This window comes from Cnephaeus nilssonii (assembly GCF_951640355.1).
Source record: "Cnephaeus nilssonii genome assembly, chromosome: 17".
NCBI lineage: Eukaryota > Metazoa > Chordata > Mammalia > Chiroptera > Vespertilionidae > Cnephaeus > Cnephaeus nilssonii.
Window position 1 is genome coordinate 6,188,529 of NC_137088.1, and position 24,564 is coordinate 6,213,092.

General features: G+C 40.7%; 1 protein-coding gene across 1 annotated transcript in view; it reads left to right on the forward strand.

The window, feature by feature from the left end:
• Positions 1 to 472: 472 nt before the first annotated feature.
• OXSR1 (oxidative stress responsive kinase 1) overlaps positions 473 to 24,564 on the forward strand; it is a 77,526-nt gene continuing 53,434 nt past the window's right edge. Inside the window, exons 1-3 of the mRNA XM_079794414.1 lie at positions 473 to 861; positions 15,191 to 15,303; positions 20,845 to 20,953. Of these exons, the coding sequence (XP_079650540.1) occupies positions 792 to 861; positions 15,191 to 15,303; positions 20,845 to 20,953 (292 nt within the window). The 5' untranslated portion in view covers positions 473 to 791. The remainder of the gene's footprint in view (positions 862 to 15,190; positions 15,304 to 20,844; positions 20,954 to 24,564) is intronic.

The window sequence follows — 24,564 nt, forward strand, 5'->3', positions numbered from 1 at the left end:
ACTAGCGATCTCGAGGGACTGGAGCCCCCGGCGCAGAGCAGCGCGCCGAGAGCATGGGGGCGGGACTAACATATGACTGATGTCCATACACGCCTATCACCTTTCCGATTCCTTCTCAAACAAACCAATGAATGCGACCACGGAGACGGCAACGTGCCCCCCGCCGCCAGCAGTGGCTCCGCCCCTCCCCTTGGACACCTTTGGTCGCCATGCTTAGTGTGGCTACCTCGTCTGTGCTACTTTAGGGCCTTCTCTGGCTCTCCGATGTCCTCGCTGTACTCCTTCCTAAGCATCCCTTCCTTTTCACTGTCGACTTCCATCTTCTCAGGCTTCTTCCTTGCTCGCTGCTAATTCAGCCACACTTCATATGGCGGAAGGGGGGGCGTGGCAGAGGCGGGGCGTGACCGGCGCGGTGACGTCAGCGCGCTGCGTGCCGGCAGGTGAAGGGAAAGTTTGGCCCGTGCGTGGGGCCGGGGTGGAGGGCGGGACAGAGGGGCCGGGCCCAGGCGAAGCTCCAGTGGCTGCTGCAGCGGAGGCCCAGGCCGGGACTTGGACCGGACCGGGGCGTGCCGGACGCAGAGGAGCAGGAGGCGAGATCCGCCGGAGCTTCGAGCCCCCGCCGCTCCGCCGCTGCGCCGCGGGGTGACCCCCGCACCCAGGCGCCCTTCGGACCTGGTTCTCGAGGAGATTGGTGGGGTCGCGGCGGCAGCGGTTGGGGGTGGGGAGAGGCGAGGCGAGGGAAGGAGAGAGGTCAGCGAGTTTGAGGGAGGATCGAGAGCGGAGCTGCCGTCATGTCCGAGGACTCGAGCGCCCTGCCCTGGTCCATCAACAGGGACGATTACGAGCTGCAGGAGGTGATCGGTGAGAGCTGGCGCCACTGAGTGGGGAGGCACCGCTCTGGGCAGCGGGTGGCACGCGGGATCGTGGAGACCCGCGGGGTCCTGGGGACCAGCGGGAGCTCGGGAGCGCAGGACTCACAGATATGAATGGGCACGCGTGGGGCCCCCGGGTCTGCAGGGCGCGTGGGCGAGGCTCCGGGTTCGTGCAGCGCGGGAGGGGACGTGGAGTGACGCGCCTGTGGGGCGGGGTTGGGTGGGTTCGAGGGGCTCAGGGAAGACTGACGTGGGGATAGATGTTTGAACCTGAGCGACAGACGGGTCTCTTGGAGAGAAAGAAAAGTGCAGGCTTTTCCAGGCTGTGCAAAGAAAGGGGATGTTGGAGTTGAGACACAGCCACCTCTTTGGGGGGTTGTGGGACGGGGTGCGTTAGCTCCTTCCCGCATCGGGGGAAATGCCCACGAAATGCCAGGCATTGCTGGGGTGGAGCTGGGTGGGGATCCTCTCCAGACGAAGCTGCCTGCAGGTACCGCTCCGAGCAACGTGGGCACAACTTCCTACTGCTTGGGACTGACTTTCCATTCCGGGAGGCAGACGTGAAATAAGGAGACAAATGAAAACAGTGACAGGTTTTGGCAGGTGCTAGGAAATAAGATGTTCTGATAAGGAATAACCTGGAGACCTCCTTAGGGGTGATTGCAAGGGGGAAAAAAATCTTTTCTGAGTCATTGAAGCTGAGCACTGAAGGCTGAGAAGGAAGAGCCTGGGGAAGAGAGGGAGGAGAAAATGCAAAGGTTCTGAGGAGGGGACCAGCTTGATGGATTTGAGGAGCTGAAGGGCAGACGGAAAGGTGTAAGGGAGAGGCCGGGTCTTAGGGACCTTCCCAGGCTTGGTAAGGATTTTGGAATTTTAAGTGTTACTGGAGAGCTTCAAGCAGGGACACGACATCTAGTGGGTCTGGCTGTTGTGTGTGGAGTGGATTTGAAAGGGGTCCAGGAATACCAGTTGGCATAGCACAGAACTTGCATGGAGATTGTAATTCTCAGAGAGGCACGTGTGACGGGGGAGGAGAGGGGCCGGGGATGCTGAGGGAAGTATTTGTTGGAAAGCAATAATCCAGTGACTTTAGAAATCAAAAAGGGGTGGGTGTCCTTAAACAGAAGCTCAGTCCGACCAACCCGAGCAGACCCCTGTTATGGAAGGAAGGAGGTTGTCTCCTTTGCTAGATCAGCACCCTGTCCCAAAATTAGTTTTTTAACAGAGACTGGCTGAACACTCACTAGCTGTCACGGGGGTGTGAGTGTTTATTGTACTGTATCTGCGTTTTAGAGAAACTTGGTCATATTTCTTTTTTTTTTCTTCACTTGCCTCTTGTTTCAAAACAAATCTGGGCTAAGTTTTGTCTGAAAGACATCACACTTTTCCCCTTAAGCCACTCCATGGGCCTGTGTTCTCGTTACGTGCTGTGCCTTGACATGTACTGGTTGGTTCTGAGGACAGCTAGCTAGCTAGGTCTCTGTCTTGATAGATTGCTCTGGGCCCCTCAGAGTTTCATACCGAAGAAAGGGACTAAGGGGGAGATTCCAAAGTAGTGTCTGAAAACTAAGGAAAGCGTCCCTATGATCGTTTTAGGAGTTTTTGCTTTCCTTTTGGGTGTACATCTTTTTAGGGTGAAGAGGATGCTTGTGGTCATTCTTAATGCCTTTGCTATTGAGGTGGCATCAGAGTAGAAATTGGGAGACCAGTTGGGTGTCCGGGAGTGGAGAGAGGGGAGTCTCAGTCCTCTGTGATAGGGTTACTCTTGATCTCATTCTCAGCGTGGTCCATGGATCAAAGGTTAAGAATGCCAATGTTAAGATCTGACCACTTATTTTTTAAAATAACTTTACTGAGGTATAATTTAGTACCATAAAATTCAGCCATTTTTAAGTATGAAATGCAGTGATTTTTAGTAAATTTACTGTGTTGTGTACCAATCAGCATAATCCAGTCTTAGAATATTTTCATCACCTCATTGAGATCCCTTGTGCCTGTTACAGTTAATCCCTGTTCCCACTCCCAGCCCCAGGCAACCACAGATCTTTCTGTCTCTATAGATTTGCCTTTTTTGGACATTTCATATAAATGGGATCATATAACATGTGGTCTTTTTTTTTGTTTGGCTTCTTTCATTTAGCATAGTATTTTTCATTTTTAAAAACAATTTTATGGAGGTATAAGTTATATGCCATAAAATCCACCAGTATTAACTGTATTGTTCTATAGGTTTTTCGTAAATTTACAGAGTTGTTCAGTCATCACTACAATCCCATTTTAGAACATTTTCATCATTCCAAAAAGATGCCTCATGTCCATTTGTAGTTACTCCCTGTCCCCACCCCCTGCTTCAGGCAACCACAAATCTACTGTCTGTCTCTCCATATTTGCCTTTTCTGGATTTCCGTATAAAAATAATCATATAATATGTGATTCTTTGTGTTTGGTTTTTTAAATTTGACATAATGTTTTTTTGAGGTTCATTCATGTTGTAGCCTGTAGTATATATTATGTCCCTCACCACCCCCTCACCCCCTTACCACTTGCTGGACATTAGGCTTCTGTTTTTTGGCTGTGAGCATTCACATCAGATCTTCATGTGAACATATTTCATTTTTCTTGAGCGGAATTGCTGGATAAGAAGGTAAAGTGACTGTACCATTTTACATTCCCATTAGTGATGTATGAAGGTTCCTATTTCCAGCATTTGTTTGTCATTTTGATTGTAGCCATTCTAATGGGTGTGAAGTGGAATCTCATTGCGTTTTTTGCATTTCCCGGATGACTAATGATGTTGAGCATCTTTTCATGTGCTTGTTTATTAGCTTTCCATATATCTTCTTTGCTGAAATATCTTTTCAAATCTTTTGTCTTTTCGGGTTGTGCTTTGGGTTACGTTCTTATTGAGCTGCAGGGGTTTGTCTGTGTAATCATTCTGGATTTGAGTACTTCATAACCTGATACATAATTTAAAATATTTTCTCCCAGTCTGTAGCTTCTCTCTTCAGTTTCTTAATGGTGTCTTTTAAAATACAAAAGTTGCCCAGCCAGTGTTGTTCAGTGGATGAGAGGACCTATGAACCAGGAGGTCACGGTTCAATTCCTGGTTAGGTCACATGCCTGGGTTTCAGGTTCGGTACCCAGTCTGGGTGTGTGTGGGAGGCAACCAATCGATGTTTCTCTCTTACATCGATGTTTATCTCTCTCTCTCCGATCAATAAAAACATTTAAAAAATACAAAAGTTTTGAATTTTGATACAAGTTTAATTTATCACTTCTTTCTTTTATTGATTGTGCTTTTTTGGTGTTGTAGCTAAGAAACCTTTACTAATCCAACATCAAAACATAAAAAAAAAAAAAGCAGTAACCCTATGTTCATCAAGTGGTGTCTGAAAAAAAGGGGATATAATATATGCAACCGGCTAAAACATGAATAAACCTCAAAAAAAACATTATGCCAAATACCAAACACAAAGAATCACATATTATATGATTTAGGCCTCTGGTACATTTGGGTTAATTTTTCTGTATGGTGTGAGGTAAGGTGAATCATTTTGTTTTACAGATGAAAACACTGAGACGTAGAAAGGCAAAATGACTTGTGTGGAGTCATAGAGCTAATCAATGGCAAAGGGAGTACTGGTGTCCAACTCTCCTTTTCCTATTTCAGGGTCCTTGTTCCTACATCTGTATTTGATTAGTTTTTGGATATAAACTGGAAGGTGATGGTCAGAGTTTGACAGATTAAAGGAATATCCTTACAGTGAAAGCGTCTGGCAGGAGCAGATATTTTGTTGATAACCCTTTCGGATGTAGTAGGATTTGTTCTCTTTTGTGTATACTATTTTTATAATGTTCTCCCTCTCATTACTAAGTTCCTGCCACTCCACTCCTCATACACTCGCACCTATCTTCCCAACAGAGAGGAAAAAAAAGATTTTCCTCCAACTACAGCCTAGTACTGGTACAAGTAGCAAGGCTCAATAAAGCAGTGTATTCTTTTCTAACGTTTCTTCTGTACTGAAGTGTTTGGGATACAGGATTTTGTAATAAGCTGTGGTCTTCAGAATAAATTCTTTGATTTCTTCAGATTGCACTCAAGTTATTTTCGGGAAACAAATGTCTGGAGTCCAGAAAAGATAAAGCTTGGGAAGGGATGGTTAATTTGAATTTTTTGTTTTCAAGGGATTGTATTATAAGGAAACTAGAGGCCCGGTGCACAAAATTTGTGCACGGGTAGGGTCCCTAGGCCTGGCCATGATCAGGGCTGATCAGGGCCTTCTGGCTGTTGGCCAGGGCCTCCCTTCATTCCGCACCGCCCCTGGTGGTCAGCGCACGTCAAAGCAAGCGATAGAACTCCCGGTCGAACTCCCGTGGGGACACTTTGCATATTAGCCATTTATATACACATAGATGGTATAATGTCTTTCTTACCAAAGCACATCATATTTATTTGAACTGTAATTTTTTTTCATGTGTGCTGCTAAGTACTATAATATTTATGGGGTTAATATTTCTGTTTTGTTCTCTCCTTTTCTGGCAAAATTCTATAGAGAAAAGAAAATTTCTTAATTCAAACAAAATAAAAACATACAGATTCAGAATTCAAAGGACTTCCTCTTAAAGAATTTTATTATCTTAAACATTTTTTGATAAGATTTGAATTTCTTTAAGTTTACTTACTTGTAACAAATGTTAGTATTATTCTCACTATAAATCATTCATCTTTTCAGTTTTTGAGCTCCTTTCTAACCCCTATGATTGTGTTAGAATTCTGACCAGGTGTTCAGTAGCCACACGTTTTGATGTCTGACAGTGATTTCCAAATGCAGATTTCAGGATCCCACTCTAGCCCCCTGCATAAGTGTGAAAGACATTTGCTCTGTCAGCAGTGATGCTTAAGCAGTGGTTAGTGTATTTTCTTCCCATGATTGGGAGACTTAATTATGACAACATTTTTTAATTAGGCCAGCTTTGGGCCTACAACCTCATAGGCTTGTATCAAACAGGGATTGCATTTGGCTGCATGTAATGGGAAATAAATAATAGTAGCTCAATAAAATACTTTCCCCCCATTATATAACAAGAACACTGGAGTGGCAGCCTAGTGCCATCCGACACCCAGGCTCCTAGTTTTCACTCCACTACACTCAGCACATGACTCTCATTCTCGAGATAATTGTCCCACCTATATACCTCGTGCCTGTGTTCGGCTGGAAGAATATGGCAAAAGGACAAAGGCACGTGACAACTTAGTTGGCACCCTTTCATAGGCCTTTCTTTCCTGGAAGCTTTACTCAGTGGCTTCCCTTTCTTTCACTGGCCAAAACTGTGTCATTGGGCCATTTGAAAGGGGGGCTGTGAAATGAAGCTTTTTAGCTGGGCACATTATTACTTCAAACCAATTTAGCTAAAGTTTTGTTGTTTAAAAATAAGGGGAAATTGTTTGGTGGATGGGCAACTAAAAACGTGGGCCTCAGTGTTTTGAAAAAATTAAAATAGTTAAATGAGACATTTCAAGTAAATAATTTAACCTGACACGTAGTATTCAGTTAATAAATGTCAGCTTTAACCCAAAGGGGCAGCTGCCTACCCGTTAAGAGCATGGTGTTGGCACATCATGCAGTTCTGGCTTCTGGGCCCTTCCCTGCCTCTTACTAATTGATGACCTCGTCTTACACTTGCTTACATTGCTCTTCCTACATTGCTCTGTAAGATCAATAATACCTAACTCATGAGGTTATTGTGAGGATTGGATGGAAAAAAGCAGCACAAGTAAAGAGAGCGCTCAGCAGAGTACTTGGCACAGTGAGCAAGTGTTCAATAAATGTTAGCACTCACGGTAATCGTGAGGAAATGCCCATAACACTGGGCTGCTTTTGTGTTTGCTCTGTCCCAAGCCGGTAATTATTTTTTCCTTGAAAACATATGCCACTACTTGATTGATTAATTTGTTCAACAAATATTGAACTCCTTATGTGTCAGGCACTGTTCTGGATGCTAGAGATAAGCAGTAAAACAGAGAGAAATCCCTGCTTTTTTGGAGTTTATAATCTAGTGGTGAAGGACAAAAATAAAGCAGGGAAAGGGGTGGGGGGCTGCCAGGGATGGAGGTGAGTTTTAAATAGATCGGGATAACTTGGGCCGCTAGGTGGAGAATGGTGTTGTAAGGGTTTAAGGGTGGAAGGAGGTTATCCAGGGGAGAGACGCAGTCGTAGAGGGGGTGAGAAGCAGTCAGATGCTGGATATGACATATTTCAAAATTAGAGATGTGTGGTTGGATGAGATGTGAGAAGATTTGGAGATTTTTGGCTGGAGCATCTGGAAGGATGAGTTACCATCTACTGAGATCGGAGATCACCGGAGTGAACAGGAGAGAAAGGGATGATTCATTGCAAAACCATCCGGCTGATTGAATACTTACTCAAAGCATATGGCAGTGTGTCTTTATTTCCATCTCTGTATGGAGAGAATAGCATGCCTTTTGAGATGACTGTTCTTACAGCTGTTTCTCCAGTTCTAGGAGCTTTAATTTTCAACATGACTGACAAGAGGCCTTATTTAGAAAAGGATTTACAAAATTGTAAATTCCCATATGTTCCATGGTTCAGGTGACAATGCTTTAGTCATCTTTCATAATGAACAGTCTAAGCTAGCTCTTTTTTAATTTTTATTTTTTTGTCCTTTTTAAGCCAGCTCTTTTTAAAAATATATATATATATATATATATATATATATATATATATATATATATATTTTAATTGATTTTTTTTTTTTAGAGAGAGGAAAGGAGAGGGAAAGAGAGTTTAGAAACATCGATGAGAGAGAAACATTGATCAGCTGCCTCCTGAACACCTCCTACTGGGGATGTGCCTGCAACCAAGGTACATGCCCTTGACTGAAATCGAACCTGGGACCCTTCAGTCCACAGGCCGATGCTCTATCCACTGAGCCAAACCAGTCAGAGCTAAGCTAGCTCTTTAGTAAATGTAAAACCTTACTAAAAAAAACCCAAAAAAACAAAACAAACAAACAAAAAAACCTTAAGCCCTAGCCAGTTTGACTCAGTGGATAGAGCGTCGGCCTGGGGACTGAAGGGTCCCGGGTTTGATTCCGGGCAAGGGCACATGCCCGGGTTGTGGGCTCCATCCCCAGTGGGGGGCGTGCAGGAGGCAGCTGATCAATGATCCTCTCTCATCAATGATGTTTCTCTCTCCCTTTCCCTTCCTCTCTGAAGTCAATAAAAATATATTTAGAAAAATACTTAGAATCTTTAGAATGTGTATCTGCTATAGTGATGGCTGGTTAAAATTTTGTGAGAAAATATCTTCAAATAATTTGGTTCATTTGATAGGAATAATATCCTTTTTTTACTTTCTCTTATTTTTTAAAAAAATATATTTTTATTGATTCCAGAGAGGAAGGGAGAGGGAGAGATAGAAACATCAATGATGAGAGAGAATCATTGATCAGCTGCCTTCTGCACACCCACTACTGTGGATCGAGCCCCCACTCCAGGCATGTACCTTTGACTGGAATTGAACCCAGGGACCCCTCAGTCCACAGGCTGACGCTCTATCCACTGAGCCAAATAGGCTAGGGCTTTACTTTCTCTTTTAAATACCTGGGTGTACTAAAGTGGAGAGAGACTCTGAAAGATTTTTAGTACCCATCATGCTTTTGGGCATCTCCTTTTCTGTCTCAAGAGATGAAGTTACCCAATTGAAGGATTTCAGGAGAAAGGTCATTTATATTTTTGTGCATTAATCCATTCTGTTGTATAATGTGCGCTAATCCTGCAGTTAACTAACTATAGAGGACAGAAGAGTGTAGGAAGTGGGGATGTAGAGAAATGGTGCATTGAGGTGCACAACAGTGTAAAACAGTGAAAGTTTGAATTAGGATGTTTTATTAGAAATTGTTTTATACTTGCCATTATATAATCTTCACATCAGGCTGATGCTTATTAGAAGGCATTGGTGTAGTAGCTTTCACACCTTGACTAAACCATTTTTAAGAGATACATTTTCTTTTACTATGTATGTGCAGTGCATACTGATGTGTTCTATTTGGTTCTATTTAGTGTAAGAAAAATGGTGGTTGAAACCAGTACGTTGATTTGTAGTTTGAAAAATTCCACATGAAGGGACCTGCTTTAAAGAAGAGATGAAATATTTTCAAAATTTCTATCTCTAATCCTGTTTGGTGCAGCCACTGTGGAAAGCAGTGTGGAGTTATTAAAAAAATTAAAAATGGAACTGCCTATGACGCAGCGATTCCACTTCTGGGAATATATCCGAAGAAGCCTAAAACATTAATTCGAAAGAATATATGCATCCCTGTGTTCATGGCAACGTTATTTACAATAGCCAAGGTCTGGAAGCAGCCCAAGTGCCCATCAGCAGATGAGTGGATACAAAAGCTGTGGGACATTTACATAATTGACTACTACTTGGCTGTTCAAAAGGAAATGTAGCCCTTTGCGACAGCATGGATGGACTGGAGCGTATTATGCTAACTGAAATAAGCCTGTCAGAGAAAGACAAGTACCATATGATTTCACTTACATATGGAATCTAATGAACAAAATAACAAAAACAAAATAGAATAGACTCACAGATAGAGAACAGACTGACAGACGTCAGAGGGGAGAGGGGCTGTGGGACTGAGTGAAAAGGTGAAGGTATTAAGCCAAACACCAAACAACCAAACAAACTCATAGACACGGACCCCAGTATATTCACATAGCTGTGCAGCCATCACCACTGTAATTCCAGAACATGCGCAGAGCTCCAGAAAGAAACTCCATTCCCATTAGCAGCCCTCCTCTCTCCCCTTTTCCTCGGACCCGGCAACCACTAACCTATTCTCCATGTCTGTTAGGTTTGCTATTTCAAGAGCGTGACATAAATGGCGTTATAAAATAGGTAACTTTTTGAGATTGGCTTTTTTTCACTCAACATAATGCCCCTGACATTCCTTCAAGTAATTGTGCATTTCAGTGGTTTGTTTTCATTGCTGAGTAGTATTCCTCCGTATGGATTTACCCGCATTTGTTTAGCCATTCATCTGTTGAAGGTTTTTGGGCAGTTTACAGCTTTTGGTTATAAATAAAGCTGCTATGAACATTCATAAATAAGTTTCTGTGTAGACATATGTTTTTATTTCTCTGGGATAAACACCCAACATACAAATGCTGAGTTATACAAGGCCGTTTTTAGTTTTAAAAGAAATGGTGAAACAGTTTGCCAGAGTGTCTGTACCAGTTTTTCTATTTCATCAGCAGTGTTTGAGTGATCCAGTTTCACCATATCCTCACCAGCATTTGGTGTTCTCATTACATTTTTTTCCCCCAGCCATTCTGATAGGTTATCTCATCTCCATTGAATTACTTTTGCACCTTTGGCAAAATCAGTGGGACACATTGGTGTGAATCTGTTCTTGGTTTTCTATTCTTTGTGTGTGTGTGTGTTGTGTGTTTTGTGTGTGTGTGTGTGGTGTGTGTGTATTGTGTGTTGTGTGTGTGGTGTGTGTGTGTATGGTGTGTGTGTTGTGTTGTGTGTGTGGTGTGTGTATGGTGTGTGTGTATTGTGTGTTGTGTTGTGTGTGTGTGTGGTATGTGTGTATTGTGTGGTGTGTGTGTGTTGTGTGTTTTTTTGTGTGTGTTGTGTGTGTGTTGTGTGTGGTGTGTGTGTGTATTGTGTGTTGTGTGTGTATTGTGTGGTGTGTTGTGTGTGTGTGTGGTGTGTGTGTGTTTATTGTGGGGTGTGTGTGTGTGTTGTGCATGTTTTTTTTGTGGTGTATTGTGTGTTGTGTGTGTGTATTGTGTGGGGTGTGTTGTGTGTGTATGGTGTGTGTGTGTTGTGTGTTGTGTGTGTGTTGTGTGTATGGTGTGTGTGTGTGGTGTGTGGTGTGTTGTGTGTGTGGTGTATGTGTATGGTGTGTGTGTGTATTGTGTGGTGTGTGGTGTGTGTATTGTGTGGTGTGTTGTATGTGTGTGTGATGTGTGTGTATGCTGTGTGTGTGGTGTGTTGTGTGTGTGTTTATTGTGGGGTGTGTGTGTGTGTTGTGCATGTGTTTTTTTGGTGTGTGTATTGTGTGGGGTGTGTTGTGTGTGTGTATGGTGTGTGTGTGTGGTGTGTTGTGTGTGTGGTGTGTATTGTGTGTTGTGTGTGTGTTGTGTGTGTGTGTGTGGTGTGTATTGTGTGGTGTGTGTAGTGTGTGTGTTTATTGTGGGGTGTGTGTAGTTCTCTGCCAATACTGCACGGTCTTGATTACTGTTAAATTGGAGTCTTGAATTTGGGTAGTATAAATCCCTTAACTTTGTTCACATTTTTCACTATTGTGTTGGCTATTCTAGAGTCTTCCCTTTTAATATACATTTTAGAATAAGCTTTTCTATGTGTAAAGAATACATTGCCAGGATTTTGATAGAATAGCATTAAACCTATATGTAGTTAATTTGGGAGTATTGACATATTTATTGTGTTGAGTTTTTTAAATTGATGAACACGGTATGTCTCCTCAATTATTTAGTCCTTCTTTACTCTATTTAATTGGAATTTTGAATATCAAGCATATTTTTCTGTTCAGACTTTTTTGGATTTGTACCTAAATATTCATTTTTGGGGGGTTAATTGTTAATGTGATTATGTTTTAAAATTTTGGTTTCCACTTGTTTGTTGTTAGTTTATAGAAGTGGAATTGGTTTTTGTGTGTTGATCTTATGTCTTGCAACCTTACTAAACTCTCTTTTTAGTTCTAGGTGCTTTTCTTGTAGATTCCTTGGAATTTTCTTTGTAGATAATCATGTCATGTACAAATAGAATAGTTTTATTTCTTCTTTTCTGGCTGTCTTTTATTTGTATTTCTTGACTTATTGTGGTGGCTAGGACTTCCATTACTATGATAAGTAAGAGTGATGAGAATGGACATGCTTGCCTTTCCCCTAGTCTTTTAGGGAGAGCATTTAATTTTCCATCATTAAGTATGTTTGTTAGCTGTAAAGTTTCTGTTGTTGTTGTTTGGTAGATGTTCTTTATGAAGTTGAAGAAGTTTTCCTCTATTCTTACTTTGCTGAGAGTTTTTTTTAAATCATGGCTAATGTTGGATTTTTAAAAAAAAAATGTTTTTCTGCCCTAGCCGGTTTGGCTCAGTGGGTAGAGTGTCAGCCTGGGGACCGAAAGGTTCCAGGTTCGATTCTGGTCAAGGGCACATGCCCGGGTTGTGGGCTCGGTTCCCAGTGGGCGACTTGCAGGATGCAGCCGATCCATTATTCTCTTTCATCGTGGATGTTTCTATCTCTCTCTCCCTCTTCCTCTCTGAAATCAATAAAAATATATTTAAAAAAATATTTTTCTGTGTCAATTAATAGGATCATATGATTTTTCTTCCTGAACCTGTTGGTATAGTGTATTACATTGATTTTGATTAAAAAAAATATATTGTACCAGCCTTGCGTACCTAGAATATGTACCACTTGGTTGTGGCATATAATCTATTGCTGAATTTGATTTGCTAATATTTTTTAAGAATTTTGCAGCTAAGTACACGAGAGATACTGGTTTGTGTATTCTTGTGATGTCTTTGTCTGGTCTTGGTCTTGGTAATTGTGGCTTCATAAAATAAATTGGGAAGTATCGTTGTTCCATTTCTGGGAATCATTGTGTAAAATGGCTATTAATTCTTCTTTCAGTTTTTGGTAAGATTCTCCATTGAAACCATCTGTGGCGATTTTTTTTTCCATCCTCACCTAAGGATATGTTCATTGATTGTTGTTTTTTCAGAGAGAGAGAGGATGGGGAGAGGGGGGAGAGGGAGGGGGAGAGGGGGGTGAGAGGGAGAGAGACAGAGAGAGAGACAGACACATTAATCGGTGGCTTCAGGTATGCCCCAAGTGGAGATCGAACTAGCAGCCTAGGCATGTGCCCTGACTGGGAATTGAACCCGAAACATTTTGGTGTTTGGGATGTCGCTCCAACCAACTGAGCCCACCCAGCCAGGGTGTGGGGTGTGTTGTTTCTTTTATGGGTGTGTGTTTTTAGAACTTTTAAATTACAAATTTGATTTTTAAAAATAGTTACAGGATTAGTCAAGTTACCTACTTCATCTTGGCTGAGTTTGGTTAGTTGTTTTCAAAAACTTGGTCCATTTTTTTCTAAATTGTAGAATTATGAGTTAAAGTCATTTGTAGTGTTCTTTTATCATTATAAAATTGAAATAAAAGTTACATAAAATTTACCATTTTAAAGGGTATAATTCAATGGATTTTAGTATATTCATAGTGTTTTGTAACCGTCACCACTGTCTAATTCAGAGTATTTTCTTTCTTTCTTTTTTAAACTTTATTTTTATTTATTTATATATTTTTATTGATTTGAGAGAGAGAGGGAGAGAAACATTAATTGATCGGCTGCCTCCTGCCTGCCCCACATTGGGGATTGAGCCCCCAAGTGTCCTGACCAGGAATCGAACCCTGATCTCCTGGTTCATAGGCCGACACTTAACCGCTGAGCCACGGCAGCCAGGCCAAAGTATTTTCATCACATCAGAAAGAAATCCTGTACCACCCAGCAGTAACTTCCCATTCTGCTCTTCTCCCACCACTGGCAACAATTAATTTACATTCTGTCTCTATAGATTTGCCTGTTCTGGACATTTCATATAAATGGAGTCATACAATATGGGGTTTTTGTAATTTTTTTTTCATAGCATGTTTTCAAGGTTATCCATGTAGTTTCATGTGTCAGTACTTGCTCCTGGGCTCATAGCTCTTAGCATCCTGCCCTCTGCTTTAGGGTATTATATCCTTTTCTAACCCTGCTGCTTCCCTTTCATAAAGACCCCAGGACAATCTTCTCATCCTTAATTTCACTTAATAACATGTGCAAAATTTTTGCCATGTGAGGTCACATTCACAGGTTTCAAAGACTAGGACATGTACATTTTGGGGGGAGGGGCATTATTCTACCTACCACATGGACTTTAGATCTTTTATTATTATCTAATCCACACTGCTCCCTGAGGTTCTATTTGCATTTTTTTCTTCTGTTAAGATGTTTAATATCAGAATATTTTATCTTTTTTGTTTTAATTTATCTTTATTGTTGAAAGTATTACAGATGTCCCCCTTTTTTCCCCATTGACCCCTTCTAGGCGGCACCTGCCCCCCGCCCCAGTGTTGAAGCATTTTTATAATAGCTCCTTTAAAATTCTCCATCATGTGATTCATTTTGGTGTTGGCATCAGTGTGAATATCTTTTCTCATACAAGTGTGTGTGTTTTTTTCTTGGTCTGACATGTTATTTTTATTTTTTAATTGTATTCCGTACATTTAGGATACTAATGTTAGGAGACTCTGGGTTCTCTTTAATCTTCTGTTTTAGTAGGCAGCTACTCTATTTAGGTTTAATGGTAGGCCCTGGCCTACTTTTGTGAGTTGTGTAATTCCTGTGGTCATTTAGTTTTCAGAGCCCTTGTAGTGCTAGTCTCTTCTGCTTCATTCTTCCGGTACCTCAGGGACTCCTGTTTGATCTCTACACGTGTTACTTGGGCTGACTGGTGGGTGTGAGTCCCCAGTTCTGCTGCTGCTAAAGGCTGATTGGCTGGATGTTGCCCCGGGTGTGGGACTGGGACCTAGCACCCCTGTGGTGGATCTGGCTTACTGCTGTCTGGGTCTGGGTGGACCCTGCTGCTGCTGGCTGATGCTGCGGTAGGTTGGGTCCCTCACTGTCCTGGGTAGGGATGGGGAATCTATCTCCCTCTGGGTCTCTGCCTAGCTTCCCTTTTCACAGTCGTTTGGCCAGAAAGCAGGATCTTCTCGTTTGTTTGTCTGTCTATCCCTATTGGTGGTTTCAGGTTGCAGGCTGTCCTGGAGCCCATTCATGGATATTTGGGCGATAAAAGGAAACCCCAGTGAACCCACAGTGGTGCTTTTCCTCACACTCTGAGGTCCTTCGTCAGTTCACCTTCTTTCTACATTTCATAGTCACTTTATGATTGTTGAATTATTTCCAGGGCATTTAGTTGTATTTAGAGGCAAGGATCAGAGAAATGTGGGCCTATACCATCAAATTCTAGAACTGGAACCCTAGCAATTTTTTATTTTTATTTTTGGTACTGGTATTTATTGGCAATTCTATGAAATAGTTGAGGCTTTTGCTTTTATAGACACCTAGCTTTATAGAGTGTTTTTTTGCATCTATTGAGTGTAGGAACAAGATAAGGGTTAACTTCTCATTTAAATTGTGTGGGAATTAGAAATGTCATGTTTTTATCTACCCATCTATTCATTTACTCTTTTATGTATTTATCTTTAGGGAGTGGAGCAACGGCTGTGGTCCAAGCAGCATATTGTGCCCCTAAAAAGGAGAAAGTGGCAATCAAACGGATAAACCTTGAGAAATGTCAAACTAGCATGGATGAGCTCCTGGTATGCATGTTTCATATTTCTTAAGTGGAGAGGTGTACTCTTGTACATTCATGTTGGAGTGGGAAATAACTTGAAGTTTTTTTATTCCTTTTTTAAAAGTATGTGATTTTTTTCATTAATAGTAATGTTTATTGTAAAATATATAAAAATTCAGGTAAGTAGAGAGAGAATATATAGTTACTAGAGGCCCGGTGCATGAATTCATGCACCAGTGGGGTCCCTTGGCCTGGCCTGTGGGATTAGGCCAAAACCAGCTCTTCGACATCCCCTGAGGTGTCCCAGATTGCGAGAGGGTGCAGGCCAGCCCAGGGGACCCCACCCATGCACGATCGGGGCCAGGGAGGGACGTGGGAGGTTGGCCAGCCGGGGAGGGACCCCGAGAGGGCTCCAGGGCATATCCAGCCATCTTGCTCAGTCCCGATCAGCGGGACCCCAGTAGCAAGCTAACCTACCGGTCGGAGCGTCTGCCCCCTGGTGGTCAGTATGAGTCATAGCAACTGGTCAACCGGTCGACTGCCTGCCCCCAGTGGTCAGTGCACATTATAGCGAGCATTTGAGTGGCCTTAGCATATCATTAGCATATTACACTTTGATTGGTTGAATGGACAACCGGACACTTAGCATATTAGGCTTTTATTATCCTATATAATAAAAGGCTAATATGCAAATCGACCAGATGGTAGAATGACCAGTTGCTATGACATGCACTGACCACCAGGGGGCAAACGTTCAATGCAGGAGCTGTCTCCTGGTGGTCAGTGTAATGTCCAACTGCAGGCTTAGGCTCACTCCCTGCGGGCCTAAGCCGTCAGTCGGACATCCCCCAAGGGCTCCTGGATTGCAAGAGGGCGCAGGCCGGGCTGAGGGACCCCCCCCCCCCCCCGCACCGCAAGTGCATGAATTTTGTGCACTGGGCCTCTAGTAAAGGATAATCTTCTCACTCTGAAATTAACAATGCTATATAATCTTTCAGACTGCACCTTTAAACATCTGTGTATATTCATGATAATGTGAATCATATACTTGTTCCTTTTTATTGAAAAATTTATCACAGATTTTTTTGTGTCTATAAATATGAATTAATATAATTTTCAATATGTATGTAGTATCCCATTGAGTAAGTAGACCACATATTACCCTGTTCTCTGATATTGGACCATTACCTTGCTTCCTCTTTTTTATTGTTATAAAGGATGCTTGCTTATTTCTCTCTTTCCTAAAAATAGTATCATGCAATTGTGATTCTTGGGTCAAATGGAATATCTTTTGATGGGAGATGAGAGATAGAATGACCCAGGCAACATTGGCTTCCGCAAAGATTAGGGAAAGGGAGAAGAAAGGGCGTCCCAAGGATCCATAGCCTTAAGAGATGTTCTGTGGCATTGAAAGCTAGTCAGTCACACAGGGATTGTTTTGTACTTTCATGCACTATGACACCCAGAGTAGTTTTAAGTATGTAGTAAATGTAGTAGTTTTAAGTATTTCGGCAAGGGAAATAAGATAGCTTTTCAAATCATTTATTTTAAAATTTTTGATTTCTTCGGCTTAAAATGGACTTCATGAGGTTTCTCCTGAAGATCAAGTGACATAGTACTTGAAAACTTTATAAACTGCCATACAATTATGAACTAATATTGTTACTTTATTAAGTAATTTCTCTGAGATCATCTACAGCTAGTGATAGAGCAGGATTAGGATTAGGATGATCTGACAGTCCAGAATTTTTTTTCCAGTGTCCCAGATTAGATTTAACTTCTGGTGTAGTCGATACTGAGTATTAGGGAATAATTGAAATAAAAGGAAGAGAGGGGCTAGAATTATATTTTGAACTTTTAGAAGATGAGACAAATGTGTTTCTTCAGGTGTTGGTAATGCATGACAGAAGCTGAGGAACTCGGATGCTGGCATGATCTTGAGCTGTCTTTGGTGGGAGAACACACACTTGGAAGGAGATGCTAATTGAAACCCTATTTGATGAACTTGGGTTTACAGATGCCAGCATTACCTTAGAGCATCATTTGGACATTTGACCAACAGTGATCATAAAAGAAGTCTAAATTGTAAACCAATTCTGTTAAAGAAAAACAGTATTTTTAATTTATATATTAAGCCTGGAATTTGAGAAGCCCAAAATGAATTTCTACCATTTGCCAGTTAATTTATATAATACGTAAAGATAATGTAAAGAGGAATGAAAGTTTTATTCATTACTTCATGATTACAGAAACTGAGGCTCAAAGTTTAAATAACTTGACTAAGTTCACATGAAAGTAATAGCAAACATCTTCCCAGTGGCAGGCACTTACATGTACTTTAACCTCATAAACACCTCTGTGAGATAGATAGTTGCTCCATTTTATTGCAAGGCAATAAATCATATGATAATGACAGAGTCCGGATTAAAAATCAGGTCTTTCTGACTAAAGTCTATTTTCTACTTCATATAATACAAAATGATTATAATCTTAGTTCAAAATTAGAAAGAGCATCTCTTTTCAAATATAATTTGACATTCTTAAAAGTAATATTTGTATTATTACAATAGGGCCTTACTTTTAGAGGAAAGGAAATTTGATATAGCTTAATTAAAGGAAAAAAAACATCAATTAGATCTCCATAAGTTTTGGCCACATATTCCAGTAAGCTTTATGTTACAAATGCAGTATTTATATATGTGGCCAATAAGTAAAGGTTGGGGGAAGTGACTTTTAGAAAAGCACTTACAAGATAATTGGCTTTTGTGGGGGAGGGGCACAAAGGTAAGCTCCCACTAAACCCTGAACACACATGAGAAGTATTAATAATGCCGGATTTATTTGTGCATTCATGGTGTCAGAGCCAGAGGCCTGAGTGCCAAGGGCTCCATTTCTGAGAGATATGAAGCCCTTCAGTTTACCTTTAAAAAAACCTAGTAGATGAACACAGTAAACTTTAGATGTGGTGATTTTACAGTAAACTTCACTATAATGCAGAAGGCGCTCTGGGCTCTCCAGCGAGTGCGAGTGCTGAGTACCGGGGTGCAGTGTGTGTGACAGTTATTACTGAGGAGGCAGTCTATTGCTCCTTTCTCTTGTCAAAATGTTTTCTTGTCTGACAACCTTTGCTAAGTGTGATGGGAAAATCAGCTGCCAGATCTTACATTTATTTTCTCCAGAGATTTTATCACAGGCTTTTCGCTAACTTTCTATTTTGAGATAGTTTTAAATTTACGGGAGAGTTGCAAAAGTGGTACAGAAGTTTCCATGTTATTCACTCAACATCTCCTAATAGTAGAATAACCACAGTACAGTTATGAAAACTGAGGAATTAGCTTTTTATCGTATTTCAGACCACCATCGTCTCACCCAGATCATGGCTTTGCCTCTGGTCCTGCTTTTTCTCGTGTATTTTTTACATTGTAGCCAGAGTGAGTGTTATGAAAAAAGAAATAGAGTTAAACCTTTGATTCCTTTCCATTGCTCTAAGGATGAAACTTAAAATCTTGAATATAGTTATAAGATCTTTTTTTATATGGTCCCAGGTAATTAAACAATCAAAACTGGTAAAAACCTACTTATCTTTCTTATTTCAGTATCAGTTAAGTCAGACTTCTTACAGGAAGCCTTCCCTGATAATCACTCCTATTTTTCGATAATTTGCCTCTCGGATGAAGTCATGTGGTATCTTGTACTTCCCCATCAAACTGTTTATTGGTCTGTGTTGTAAATTAGTATTTGTCTTACCTCTTTACCAGACTGTAAGTTTCCTGAGGGCTCACCATAGTGATCAGGCACCTAATGTTGTGCCTGGCATACAGTTGGCACTTGGTAAATATCTGTTGAAAGATCAAAGTGTTTACCCCAGACAAGTTTACTCATTGGTCCTATAATCTTCCTTGTTTATTTCATCCTTTTGAAAATAATTATATGTGCATTTCACCTGTACTGCTGTAAAATCTACACTTCCAGCAGAATGAAACCTCCTCTGTGAAGACTTCTTGCCTACCTTAACTTCCTGTGGGTTTTTCCTGACATTATTTTTACTACTCATTTGGCATATATGTGCTGTCCTATGTATTCCCTCTCATATGTACTTATCGCTTCGGATCCTGTATAACTATGTTAGCGGGCAGGTGCTTACTTTAGTTCCTTCTTCCTTTCCTTCATGTTTACTTAACTTTTAGTACAGAAGATTGTGCTGGTGACTTTGGGGGTTGGGAAAATACATGCGACAGGTCCTTGCCAGAAAGCAATTTACCTTCAAGTAGAGAAGATGAGGAAAGAAAACTGGCAGTTACTCAGCACTTCTTATCAATCAGGGATTATGGGCAACTTTTACACAATTTATTTTACTAAACAAATACCAAGGTCATAGGGCAAATACATGAATCATTAAAAATTGTATAAAGTGCTGTAGGATTCATTCATTCAACAAATATTTATTGAAGGTGTGCTGTGTGCCAGGCACAGTGATAAGTGCCAGAAATAGAGTCTTAGCTCTCATGGGGTTTACAGTTTTATGAGGGATACAGAAACATAAATAGGCAATTGCAGTCTAGTATGCCAACTTCCACGTTGTTTAGGAATCCACTTTTAAGTACTTGCCTTCTAGGAGCTCTCTGTCTCGCAAGGAGGGACAGACAACAAAGGCCCCTGGTACTAGTCAGTATCGGGGTGCCATGATGTAAGGATATATACAGGGTGCTTAGAAGCCAAGAGAAGGGATACCTAACTCAACCTGGGAGCTGGGAGAAAATGGTATTTCGACTGAGTTCAGAAGGAAGAATTGGCGTGTTCAGCTAGGCAGAAATAACGAGGGGCGTGTATTTGAGGCAGAGGGAACAATAGGGTTAAATGTCCATGGTTAGAAGAAGCATGGCTCACTTGAAGTTACTTGGCTGGATCTTAGGACGGGGGTATGTTGGGGTGTAAGGTTGAGGGAGTAGGAATGAGACTAGAGAGGTAAGCAGGGCCCTGATCACACAGGGCTTTAGAGGGCATTTTATCATACCAAACCTAATTTAAATTCATTAATGGAAATTGTGTAACCTTAGACTGGATTTAGTTTATGACCTTGCCCTGTTTCAGTATATTTCTCTTTGGAGTGAGAATTGTTAATCATTTCACAAAAATGGGATGGAACAATATTTTGAAAGAAAACAACAACTCACAAACAAACACAAAGACCACCCTCTTGTTTATCAGTAATTATCCTTTCTGGCTGTAAAGCCAGATTTCCCAAGATGGTTTTCCAAGGGCACCTTGCAGTAAAAATATGTGCCCCTGGGGAGGCCTCTGTGGTCCTGTGCCAGGCCAGGGTGTGGTGCATAGTCCATGTTTCCAGTTTCACAGATTACCGATGTAGTGAGTGGAAGGAGAAGAGTCAGAATGGGCTGAGGGTAACTAAGTGGTTTTGGTTGTAACTGCTCTCGAAGAGGTCAGGGCCATGGAGACCCCAGAAAGGTTGTGGCATAGTCTTGGGATTCCCAGTCTGTATTCACTAACTTGTAGTGTTGTTTTAGGCCTGCATATAATGAGTTACCATGTTTTCTCTTCTTTGTAGAAAGAAATTCAAGCCATGAGTCAGTGCCATCATCCTAATATTGTGTCTTACTACACGTCTTTTGTAGTAAAAGATGAGCTGTGGCTAGTCATGAAGCTGCTAAGTGGAGGTGAGTAAAATGCAATGAGGTGTTAATTTCCATAGGTTGGAAAGTTAATAAAAATGTTCTTCTTTTCTATTCTGGTTTGATTTTCATGGATATTTGCATTTGAGGAGATACTGAGAATACAGTGTCTGTTAACAATGCTAGTGTATGCGCTGAGACAGGTCTCACACATTGCATTCAGTTGTCATGCCTCTTAAGTTTGTCTTAATCTAGGATGGGTCCCTCCTACTTCCTCTCTTCCATGACATAAATTTGTTGAAGGATCTGGTCCGAAAGGTCTAATGGTAACTATTTGTAGAATGTCCCACATTCTCGATTTATTAAGTTGTTTCTGTATGGTGATGTTTAACTTGATTTACATTCCTCTATTCCTTGCAAATAGAAAGATCTAAAGCAGGCATCCTCAAACTACGGCCCGTGGGCCACATGCAGGTGTTTTTGCCGTTTTGTTTTTATACTTCAAAATAAGATATGTGCAGTGTGCATAGGAATTTGTTCATAGTTTTTTTTTAAACTATAGTCCGGCCCTCCAACGGTCTGAGGGACAATGAACTGGCCCCCTGTTTAAAAAGTTTGAGGACCCCTGATCTAAAGCCTTGATTAGATTTAAGTTAAATATTTTTGACACATGTTTTGTAGGTGATGCGTTGTACTTCATAGTGCATCATATCAGGAAGGATTTGTTATCTAGTGTATCTTTTAAAAAAATATATAAATTTTTTGTTTTCAGAGAGGAAGGGAGAGGGAGCAGGAGAGAGAGATAGAAACATCAATGATGAGAGAGAATCATTTGATTGGCTGCCTCCTGCACATCCCCTACTGGGGATTGAGCCCACAACCTGAGCATGTGCCCTGACTGAGAATCAAACCATGACCTCCTGGTTCATAGGTCGACACTCAAACTACTGACCCACCCTGGCCGGACATCTGGTGTATCTTTAATGGTGGTGTTAATTTTGATTGCTTAAGATTATGATAACCAGGCTGCTCCATGGAAAGGTTAACTTTTTTCCCCTTTGTAGCTAGTAGGTGATTTGTGAGATAATACTTTGACACTATGAGTATTTAGTTCCTCATAAGTCTTTTGTCTAATGATTTTAGCATCCAGTAACAATCCTGTTTGAATCAGTTCATTTATCAGGGACAGCAGAATGGTGGTTTTTCCTTTATTGCATCCTTTCTTTTACACTTATAAACTGGCATTCTTCTGTGTAAAAGAACCTTACCTTATTAACTAGAGTTCTTTGATTAATCTGTATTGTAATCTGTATATTAAAGAGTTAATTTAATAACCAACTCTAGTGGTGCCAGATGAGAAAATCCTCCCACCCCTCATTGGTTAAGGCTGCCATTAAAAAAATATTAATAGGTACATAGGCTCAAGGATATTTATATATTCAATGTCTTTCAATAAATTATAGTCTATTCTTTTGATGCTCAGGTTGGCCAAAATTTTGTCAGAGGGAGTCCCCTCAGTCTTACTCTTGTGTCCTTTTGACATGAATCCATCAATCTTTGATAACTTCCTTGTTTTTTGGTTCAAGATTTCCCAGGCTCAGATTTCTATTGCTTTTCCCAGACCCAGAACCAGCCAACATTCTAAGGATCTCTGATCTTTTTTATAGGGGATGGTATTTAGAAAGCAACTTGGATGCTTGGGATGTTCTTTGCTGCTACTTTGTCATTTCTTCTAGTTGAAAGACCTTGGAAATGTATATTAAAAATAAATCATGATTTGACATTAATGCTTCCAATTCAATTTTAATATTATAGACCTTCAAAACTTTCAAATTACACTTGAATCTCATTTCTATTATACAGAAAATCTTGGTCCCCAGCATTAATATGATTAATTATGTGCTTTATCCTGCAGTAAATATGCAGTCATTTCTGCTTTAGTCCTTAGAATAAAATAGAAGTATTGTGATTGTAAACAGTGGACCTTTAGCATGTATAGATTGGACATTTTGTTACCGTTACCTGAAGGCCAATGCCATGTAGTAAATTAAACATTTTGCTAAGGCATGGATTTGAATCCTGTGGCAGAAGTGAGAGGACTAGTGAGGGATGGAGGCACCTGACTTTCCCATCACTATCCTTGGTTTTGTTTGCATATGTATTTTGTATGGGAGCATGATTTTCCATTTTAGAATGGACAGTTCCAGCAAAGAGAGTCTATATTTGTTTGCAATCTTAATATCATACCTCATTAATCACTTTACTTCCCCAGAGAAGTTATAAAGGAAAGACCATAGGCTTTAGAATTAAATTTTAACTTTCCTACTTAGCAGTTATATGTCATTGGGCAAACTATTTCAACTCTTTGAACCTGTTTACTTGTTTGTTAAATGGGATAACTGTCTGCATTTCAGGGTACGGGGGAAGAGTAAGTGAGATGGTAAAGCCTCCATCACCATGCTGACATGTAGTAAGGTGCACAAGAATTAGTCACTGAGAATAATAATCCCTTGTTACTTGCTGCTTTTCAGTGTAGCCAGAATCACCTTTTTGTTTCAATCCCATTAGTGACACACTGGAGGAACTGGATTGCTTTGTTACAGGCCTTGTTCATATGATGGTTGGAAGCCTTGCTAACACCAACCACCTTTCAAGATGGTGGTCAAGCATGGTTCTTTCAGTATGGACAGATATGGGAATATTAGGTAATTCTGTATCTTTTGTTATCGCTCACTTATAGCATTATTAATTTACAAAATGGTATTATACAGTTTTAAATGTTTGCTAAAAAGTCCTCTGATGAATAGGAATAAATTGTCTGCTTAATTTTCTCATCCCACACTTGTATGCCAGCCTGTTCTTCTTATTCTTTCTGGTACACTCCTAAGCAGAATTTTATATATATATTTATTTTAAAGAATCCGTGTTCTCTTAGTGAATAAATGTCCTGAACACAGAAGGGGCAGGACATGTTTCTGGGTGGTATCTTTTATTATTTTTTATTTTTATTGATTTCAGAGAGGGAAAGAGAAACAGATAGAAACATCAATGATGAGAGAGAATCATCCATGGGCTGCCTCCTGCATGCCCTCTAATGGGGGTCAAACCTGCAACCCAGGCATGTACACTGACCGGGAATTGACCCCTGACCTCCTAGTTTATAGTTTCACACTCAACCTGAGCCACACTGACCGTGAAGGGTGGTGTCTTTTAAATGTATGACTCTGTCCCTCCTGGTCCTAGTACAGTGTCCAATTTTTTTTAGCCTAGCACTTAGCAGATTTCCTGAAGGATAATTTTCAAACATTAATTCTTTTTTTTCAGGCATTAATTCTTTTTATAACTACTTATAGTTTTATGAGTCAGTGTAATCTTACATCTAAACATTTTAAAATAGTAAAAATTTTGCATCTTTTTAAAGGAAATGAAATCTTGCTTTTGTAGTTACACAGTGAATCACATTTAACCTTTAGAGATACATTGTGCAATATTAGAATATAGTAGGTAGAAATAAGCAAACTTTAATTTATTTTTAATAGGAGGAAACTGTGTCAAGATAGCTCAGTTAAAATTCCATTCATTAAATACTTATTGATCACCGATACATTGGTGAATCAAACTGTTGGTCCTTGCTCTTATGGATCTCATAGCTAGTA